The 9,897-nt window shown below is 35.6% G+C and overlaps 1 protein-coding gene across 3 annotated transcripts in view; it reads left to right on the top strand.

Moving 5' to 3' along the window:
* Nucleotides 1-3,287: 3,287 nt before the first annotated feature.
* Nucleotides 3,288-9,897, top strand: part of MIGA1 (mitoguardin 1) — a 74,598-nt gene continuing 67,988 nt past the window's right edge. The window contains exons 1-2 of one of the 3 annotated variants that reach the window (XM_010963372.3): nt 3,288-3,444; nt 6,252-6,365. In XM_010963372.3, the coding sequence (XP_010961674.1) occupies nt 6,267-6,365 (99 nt within the window). In that variant the 5' untranslated portion in view covers nt 3,288-3,444; nt 6,252-6,266. Of the gene's footprint in view, nt 3,445-6,251; nt 6,366-9,897 lie in introns of those variants that run through there. The other 2 variants (XM_074376189.1, XM_074376188.1) reach the window with 2 other exon arrangements.

Raw genomic sequence — 9,897 nt, 5'->3', positions numbered from 1 at the left:
TAGACATTTGGGTTGCTTTCATTTTTTAGCTATAATGAATAATGCTACTACGCACATTCATATACAAGTTTTTACATGGATGTATGTTCTCATTTCTCTTGGATGTAGAATTGCTGAGTCATGTGGTAACTCTATGTTTAATATTTTCAGGAACTGAATCAGCAGTATTTGGATGTGTTTAGAGAAGATGTTCTAAATTAGCATCTAGAACAATTCTCTGAGTTCTAGATGCCTTGGTTGGCTTAGTTCTGACTTTTAGAGGAGTCTTGTCAAACGCTTTTGCCTGCGTGATAAAAACAAAGATACAATGGCCAGCATATGCCTTATGGCATTGTGTAGATTTAAAAGGAGGCCCTGAGCTATTTCTGGGGACTCTGCCAGTTTTCAGCATTTAATGACAAAGGTAATTGGATATATGAATCACCTAAAAGAATTCATTTACTTAGCTAATGTAATTGTTTTTAACTGTCAAAATGTTAGACTTTGGTCAGGCTGAAAGTTGTCACTTGATAAGCACTGTTTTCACCAATAATTCAGGAAGTACATTGGCCATATGTTGTCTTAGCTAGAGTGATAATCCTAAATATTTGAAATAAAATATCAGATATACCTAATCAGTTGGGTTAAATCTGACTTTGGTGCTTTCTGCATGTGACCCACTCCAAGGTGCTGGCTCTTATGGAATTTTTTGGTAACTGCCCCTCCCTACTACTCACAGGGTACTTCTTACTGTTTCATTTCTTAATACTTCAAAAAAAAATCTGTGGCTAACGATTTAGATGGTCCACTTAGCTCCTGGTTTCAAGATACAACCTTTTAAGATAATTCAAGCCTAGCTACCTTCTGTGGCATTCACAGAGTCCATAGGAAAACTTTTCTTGCAAGTTTGCCAGTACAGGCCACTTCCACTGCAGCCCTCCCTCTACTCTGCTATCAAAGTCCTCCTTGGATAGTCTATTGCCTTTAGATTTTTCCAGGTGACATAAACTACAGGCCACAGAGGTCAAGTTGTCTGAGTTTCTTAAAGCTTTTTCACTTGGCTCAAGATGGGAGTAGGATGGAATAAGCAGCACTCTTCGGGGAGGAGAAGGAAAAATGCACAGCACTCCAGAAAATTGTCTCCTAGGCATTTCCATTCTCCAATATTTTTTGATCAATTCTGCCATATCATTCCCTGGAGGTACTTGAGGACTAAGTGTTACTAAGGGTTGCTGCCTTATCCTAGCATGCCATGTTTGGATGATTTAGCATCCTTTTTTTAGAATGCTGAGGCCACTTGGCATCTACTTTTCTCAGCTTCGGAATTTTGCCAAAAGACATGGAAAAATCCCACTTAATATGCTACATACATTAGAAATATGTGCCCAGGGGTGTTGTCAACCATTTTTTGACGTCAATGATGGGTCCCTTTGGCATTCTGGTAAGGTAAACAGATTCCTTTCTCAAAGTAATGTTTCCATATGTATAAAAGAAAATATTACAAAGGAAATCAATTACATGGCAATAGAGTTTTATCCTTGAATCCCATGGAGGTACAAGTAACCCAAGTTAAAAATTTACCTAAGAATCTTAGTGCTTTACAAGTATTATTACATTTACCTTCTCAACATCCTAATGAGGAAACTGAGGCATAATGAGGGTAAGTACCTTGCGTAAGACCACACATCTAGTAAGTGTCAGAGAAAGAATTCAAACTATTGGCATTCTGACTCCACAGTACTGTTTCAGTTCTATGCACCTAGGATCCCCAAATTCATTAATGGATGATATAGCAACTACTTCAATATTTGAACAGCGCTAATAACTAATATTATTCCATGAATTTCAAGCCCTGATTTGGTGAGCATTACTTGTTGACTTTGGTTATCTGGGAGAGGGACAGATCTTTAGAATTAATCCAAGCCCCATTTTTTCCCTTGGGTCAGGATGGCATAAGCCATCAAGTTCAAATATGAGACTGTGTCTATTTGTTGCTAACATCCATGTGGACCACCCTATCCTATGGTTTAAGCTACTGTTTGTTCTGTTTTCTTTTGCTTCTAGCTAACAGAACCCTGCCTGATATACCTAATAATGATTAAGATTGAATATTTTGGTAACACAGGAGAATGGAGGCTTGGAGAAAATTACACTGATTTAAAAAACATAATATGATATTTCTTATTCTCCTGTTATAGAGTAAAATCCATACCCAGTGTGTAATGGTTATTGTGGAATTAAAGGAGATAGTGTTCATAGGAAAGTTGCTTCAAGCTATCATTATTACTGTTCTTCCCATTAGGCTGAATGTTTGAAAGTTGTGGGAAATAGGGAGGAGGCAGCAGAGAGGAGATGGAGCAACGAACAAACGTAGCCTTACAAATTCCAAGTTCTTCAAGTGTCAAGAACACCATTTACTTCGTAAGTGTAAAATATTTTCACATAGAGCTCAGTCTGTGCATTTTTAGTTATTATTCATCTGGTACCATCACACATTGGAATTACCATTTTCTCTGTTTTTCATTTGACTAAATGGGAATTTTGAAAATTAACAGAAAGGACTGTTCATTCTTGTTCCTTAGATAGGAATAGTAACATTTGCCCTTATGTTTTAGCTGTCCTTACAAAATTACTGTGGCTTTTCACCACAAATATGCTCAGAAATTGGAATTTTAAAATCTGCAGTTCTAACAAAATGTTTTGGCTCAGGACTGCACATAGAAACAGCATACTGTTTTGTTCTCTCCTTCTCCCCATTAGATTGCTATGTATTAGACAGAATCTCAGAACTGTGAATATCTTGCCTAACCCCTCATAGTTGACCATATTCTTTGACCTAGTCTTTGGCAGCCTAATTCAGTGGGAACAATGGAAAAAAGCAAACGAGGAATTGAAATCAATAATAACTTTATCATTAATAGCATATTGGAATGCCTCAACATTAAGTCATTTAGGGGCTGAGGGTCTGTAGTAGTTTTTTTTTTTTTTTTTTTTTTTTTGTAGTAGAAGATCTTAATCTGGGATCCATGGATTGGTTTGGGGCATCTAACCTTGTGTTCTATATATTATATGTATTTTTTTCTTTTAATAATGTATGAGCTTGTTTTCTTTTAACAATATATTTAAGTGACATATGGAGGGAAAGCCTCCATAATTTTCATCAGATTGGCAGGTTCCAAACTACGATATTAGCTCTTGACATTGCTGTTAAAGAATTGCAATTCTGCCTTTCGATGTTTTGTATCCATTCCGCAAGGCGGGAGCCTCTGCCCTTAACAAAAATGGCGGGAGCTGCTTCACACGTAGACCCTCACGCAGTAAGGCCCGGAGGCCCCAGCTACTTTCTCTCCACCGTCCCACTCCTGACCCCGGAAGGACTCCGCCCCCGAGGCCAGGCTGTGGCTGAGCGCCGGGCTGCGGCGGGGAAGGAGGCTTGGGTCGGTTGCACCTGGCCTGGAGCTCCAGGTACGCGGGTGGAGGGGGCGCGTGGGGTCCGGACCGCCGCGGGGCAGAGGCGGCAGGGCGTGGAGGGGTGGCTGGAGGGCCGGCCTGGGCCCTCTGGACTCCGAGTGCGGGTGGAGGCACGGAAAGCCGGAGCGGGGGACCTTCCAGAGCGCTAAATCAGGTTGGGCTTGCGACCGCTCGGAGTCCGCGCTGGGGTCTGGGCGGCCAAGCGGAGAGGGGACCCCTTTTCTGGTCCTCTTGGTAGAGAGAAAGGAAGCCCGCAGAGGAGGGCGCGGTGGGGGTGGGGGAGTCCTGCGGCAGGTGGGGCAGCTACTGTGGTCCAAGTTTCTGCAGGAATGTCAGTGGTTTGAGCGGGGGAGTGGTTTTTGGAGGAGGGAGATTATGCTTTCTTTGAAGGTGCTTTCAGAGAATAATTTGGCATCGGGAGGTTTGTGGCGTCTGAGCCCTTCTGTTCTTAAACCTTTTCTGGATAGAGGACTCCAAAGGTCTTGCTCATGCATAGAGCTTTATTATTATTATTTATCATTATTGCAAGTAAGCGTTTTTGCTGTATTTAAAGTATCTTTTCAGAGTTCGGTTGTATAGATTTTTGTTTCACATCAAAATTTTCGGGGTATTTTAGACTTTCATTCTTGCTTGAATTTATAAAGTGCAACTTACAGATAGAATTTTAGGGTGTTTAAGAAGCAAACTCTAATTATGACACTTATTTTTAACTCTCAGTGATTAGAATGGAGAGAAACGAGTAATATTATGGAGTACAATATTTTTGGTGACATTTTAACCCCCTCTGCAAATCTGAATAATCATGAAAGTGACTTCATGTTTATTTTAATTAATACTTATGAAAGCAACTGAAATGACTAGATTTTAAAAAGCTATTCAGTTATTAATGATTAAATTTGGATCGCTTCCTCAGTGATTTTAAATGAAAGGGAATGAGGTGGTTACAATGTAAAAATAGACATTTGTTAGAGTTCTTTTAAGGAAACCCCTGCATCAAGTTGAAGTGTTTGCTGTTTTTTCTTTCTCCTCTGCTTAAAAATTTGGAACTCTATTATGGAGAAAATCACTTTGGATGGATTTGTTTCAGTTTTTTTTTTTTTTTTTTTTTTTTAATGCAGAAGCATGGATAGCTTTAACCATCCGGAATCTATTTAATTACTAAAAACATTTCTTAAAAAAAGTTGTCAGTTTTTTGGTGGGGGTAAATGTGCTTCCCCCCACTTTTTTTTGTGTAGCATTTAAGAAAAGTAATACATGTAGGCACTTGTTAAAAAAAATCAAATATTACAGAAGCATTTATAATGAAAGTGGATCCCTCCCGACCTCCCTCCACGCCTCGTCTCATTCCCTACAGGACCATTTCACTTGTTTAACTGATTCTTCTTTATTTCCTTTGTATTTCTCAATAATATGTCTATATCACAGTTTTTTGGTTGGAATAAATGTACTTCAATTAGAACTAATTATACTGAGCCGAAAAATTGTGATTAGGATATGCGTGAGGCGGATTTAAGTTTACACTCTGTGACTGTCACTAATAAGGAATAAGGTTACGTATCAGTAGCGGTCACCCATCCTAACAGGTATTATTGTGTTTGATGTGAAAGGAAACTACTACTTAGTCAATGGTTTTAATATTTGTCTGTAATAATGGCGGGTGTTAACGGAAGGGGTTAGTCTAAAACTATAGCGAAAAAAAAAGGAAGAAAGAAAATATAGTAAATAAGCTGTTTTAGAAGAATTGTTGGTAATTTTATTTTTCTCTTTGGTAAAGTCTGTACAGCACTATCCAAGAAAAAGAAATATTAAATTTGGTAGGCATCACCATTCTGGGTAGTGGAGAAGCTTACTCCTGTATACAAGAGTTCTCAGGGTTTTTCTTGACCTGTATGAAGTATTCATCAGGACCCATTAATTTTGTGCTCAGCACACAGCCTTTCTACTTAATTCAACTCTCTACAATGTCTTATTTCAAGGAGTGTATGTTTTGATAGCATTTAAAAGTATTCTTTCACTAGAGAGTGTAATTTCTTTATTATAAATGAATAAATATGTGAACTAATTTATACATCAGTGCTCTGTGAATTTGTTTAGTGTGTATGCAACAGGGTATATTGATAAAATTGAGTTTTTGGCTCTACAAAACATAGACTCTGTCCCTGAACCATCATATTTCTATCAAGGTTCTGCTACCTGTAAGGACCTCGCTCAGTGACAGCTGCCTTTATAGACACCTGACTTTTCTTTCTTTGACTTCAGTAGAAATAGGCATCAAAAATTTTTAAAAATTTCATAGCATATGTGTGGCATTTCTTTCAAGGGCTGTAAAATGGGACAGTAGACGAATAACTGTATGCATTCTGAAGTTCAGTGAGCTCTGAGGTTCCTCTCTAGACCCAGGAGTCATGATTCCAATCAGATTCCTTTGAGAACTGAACCCCCTACCACCCCTGCTGTTATTTGAGGAAAATAAGTGAGAAGAGAAGTATTTTAAATTACTATTTAAAAGCTGAAACATTTAGTTAACCAGAAAAGAAACTAGAACCTGCAGTTTTCTAAGGAAAATCTATTACTTCAACTCAAAGTTCAAATCTAACTCATTTTCTTTTTGGCTACTTTAGAGATAAATAAACTTCTAGCTCAAGAAAATTTGACTCAGAATGCTATTTTCTTCATGTAAGTGTAATGTGATTAATTATCTGTGGAAAAAAAATGTTGATATTTTCAATTTGTATGTTTCATTTGGTAGAGTAACCAAAAATCTTTGCAGCTAATGTATTTTTATGTTTCATTTAATGAAGATTAGAAGAGGAGTCATGTCAGAAGAAACAGTAAGCAAATCACAGTTTTCCTTGAAGACAGCAGCGCTAAGAGTCTTTGATCTTCCTCTGTCTTGGTACTATTCTCTCTGCCAGGTAAAAAAAAACAAAACAAAAAGGAAACAAATACAAAGTTGAATAATAAGTTTATTGCTCATAGCATATTGTGTTTACAGTATTTAAGTTTCATTTGGGGTTTTAAATGGTTCAAAGTGTTTATTAAAGTAGTTTAAAACTTACTTGATTTTTATTTATTTCATTTTTTTTGTTGTTTTTGTATTTATAACTCTTGAAAGGGGATTATATTACTTTAAAAATTTGAATTTACACAGTAAATTTATGCAGTCTGTTACAATTATTTTCAGAGAATTCTGTCATTCAAATGGACTTATTCTCACTATTGCAATCCTCTAATTTTAATTTTATTTTATTGTGGTAATATACATAACGAAATTTACCGTTTTCACCATTTTTATATGTGTAGTTCAGTAGCATTAGGTACATTGACACTGTTGTGCAAACCAGTCTTCAGAACTCTTTTCATCTTGCAGAACTAGAACTCTAGTGCCACTAAACAGCAGTTCTTCCTTCTCCCTCCCACCAGCTACTGGCAACCACCATTCTATTTTCTGTCTCTATGAATTTGACTACTCTAGGTAGTAGGTACCTCCTAAATGGAGTTTTATGTAGTATTTGTCTTTTTGTGTCTGGCTTATTTCACTTAGCATAATACTTTCAAAGTGCATCCATGTTGTAGCATGTCCGAATTTCCTTCTTTTTCCATGTTGAATAACATTAGATTTTTATGTATATACCACATTTCGTTTATTCATTGACCCTTTGCTGTACACTTGGGTTGCTTCTGCCTTCTGGGTTTTGTGAATAATCCTGCTGTGAACATGGCTGTATCAATATCTATTAAAATTCCTGCTTCAATTCTTTTGGGTATATTCCCAGAAATGAAATTGCTGGATCATATGGTAATTCTATTTTTTATTTTTTGTGGAATTACCATGCTGTTTACCATAGTGGTTGTACCATTTTTTATTTCTACCAGCACTTCACAAGGGTTCCAATTACTTCACATGCTTGCCAGCACTCATTTTCTGTTTCTTTAGTTGTAGCCACTTTAATGGGAGTGAGTTGGCATCTCATTGTGGTTTTGACTTGTATTTCCCTAATGATTAGCCACGTTGAGCATATTTTCACGGGCTTTCTATCCATTTGTATATCTCATATGGGAATAGTCCTTTTATTTTTAATATTTGTTTCTAATGCAATTTGTACTCCATAGTAGAAATAAAAAGATGTGTAGAAAGTAGTATTTAGTTCAGTAAACTTAAATTTCATCAAATCTAAGGTGATCATTTTTCACATTTCAACATTTCTAAAACTTGTTTACATCTTAAAATGAATAGTATCTTAGAGGGATGAAATATAGTTTTACATAGCTAGGATAGGATGTTACACAAATTAGATATACGAGAGTGGTAATTACTACTTAGTGTTCACTATGTTTAAGACATTAGTTAAATCTTTTTTACATAAGTCTCTAATCCTCAAAATAACCCTGGAATTAGGATATCATCTCCATTTTATGGATCTGCTAACTTTTTTTTTTAAACTTTTTTTTATTGGGTTATAGTCATTTTATAATGTTGTATCAAATTCCAGTGTAGAGCACAATTTTTCAGTTATACATGAACATACATATATTCATTGTCATATTTTTTTCTCTGTGAGCTACCACAAGATCTTGTATATATTTCTCTGTGCTATACAAGATCTGCTAACTTTTAAAGAGCTTAATTAGCTTGTCTAAAACTGCATATATATGAGATTTGAACTTGCATTTCTTTGATCTCAAAACCCATTTTCTCTTCTTTTTTTTCTTTTCCTTTTTCAGGATTACATGCTTAAAAGCAAATTTTAAAAATGCAGTAGAGAATTGGAGAGAAAATAAAATTGCCAACAATCCCTTTATAAAAGCTTGTTGGCTATACTTTCCATAGGTCTTTTATTTCTGCATATGTCTCTGTCCCTAATCCTTCACTCCCCATCCCCACTGCCCTGTCCCCCTCATTTGACATTATAAAATTGTATATTTTGAGCATTTTCTTTGTCATTAAAAATGCTTTATAAATACAGGTGTACTATAGTTTATTGAATATTTCTTTATTTTTGAGTTTTGCAGTTGTGTCAACAGTTCATTATTTATATATAAATCTTTGTCCAATTTTTAGATTTTTATTAAGATAGATTCCTAGAGATGAAAATATTGAGTCTAAGTGTTTGATATTTATTTTTTTACTTGCTTAAGTTATCATACATTTTGGGTGACATTTAGGAAAAACAGCAACAGGACATAGCAGAACCCACTGTGTTGAGTACTGTGTTGGACTTTTTATATTAGGTACATTTACAAACTCATTTAATTCTTACAGAGATCCTAAAGTAATACTATTCTTTAAAATTTATTATTTGAATAGCTAATACATTTACATGGTTCAGAATTCAAAACTACACACACACACACACACACATATGTACATACATATATGTGTTTTATTCTATCTCAATTCCTATCCACTTTCTGTGGGTAACCATTTATATTACTTGAATATCTTTCAGGGTTTCTTTATTCAGATATCAGCAATTATATATTCTTTCTTTCTTTCTTTTTTTTTTCTTCCCACACCCTCAGGACTTATTTTATTTTGTAACTGCAAGTTTGTGCCTTTTGACCCCCTTCATTTTGCCCAACCCTTACCCCCCGCCTCTGGCAACCACCAGTCTGTTCTCTGTATCTGTGGGCTCAGGTTTAAATTTTTAAAATTTTTTTAGAGTCTATGTGTAAATGAGATCATATGGTATTTATCTTCTCTGTCTGACTTATTTCACTTAGCATAATGCCTTAAATGTATATCCACATTGTCACAAATTACTCTTTCTTATAGAAGGTAGTGTACCACCTACGTTCTTGCTTTTTTGTATTTAAAATATTTCCTGGAGATTTTTTTCACATAATACATGTAGATCTTCTTTTTCTTTTTTTCCCCTATGGCTACATGATGTTTCTAAAAAAGAACATTTGGGTTTTTTTTTATCATGTTCATCGTGAACAGTGCTATAATGAATAGTCTCGATCTAGTTCATTTCACTTAGGTACAGATATAGGGTAAATTTTTTAGACTTTGAATTTCTGGGTCAGAGAGTAAATGCATTTAAATTTTAATAGGTAGTGTTAAATTTCCTTTCATAAGGACAATATTGTTTTGTACTGGTGGACAGCCTCACCAGTAATATTTGGCAATACCTGTTTTTTCACAGCTTAGAAATCAGAGTATTATATTTGAAAAATGACACTAGCATTTTATATCTTTTATGAATTATTTTTGTATCTTTTGCCCAAACTGATTCTGCTACTACACGCTTTTTAATCCTAGGAATAATTTTCTGAGGCTAGGACTGTTGTCCACTTTGTTTCATGGGATATTAAAAAAATAATAATACAGAGTCATTGCAGGTAAACTTAAGGATAAATCGTCTATTCTGTCATGGTATTGAGTATTGAAAACTCATTCCATGTCATGAAATGCAGTAAGATGAGTCAGCAAAATATAGCCTA

Source organism: Camelus bactrianus, chromosome 13 (genome assembly GCF_048773025.1).
Source record: "Camelus bactrianus isolate YW-2024 breed Bactrian camel chromosome 13, ASM4877302v1, whole genome shotgun sequence".
Taxonomy (NCBI): domain Eukaryota; kingdom Metazoa; phylum Chordata; class Mammalia; order Artiodactyla; family Camelidae; genus Camelus; species Camelus bactrianus.
The sequence above is the reverse complement of the archived record's forward strand: the minus strand, read 5'-3'. Positions and strand labels throughout refer to the sequence as shown.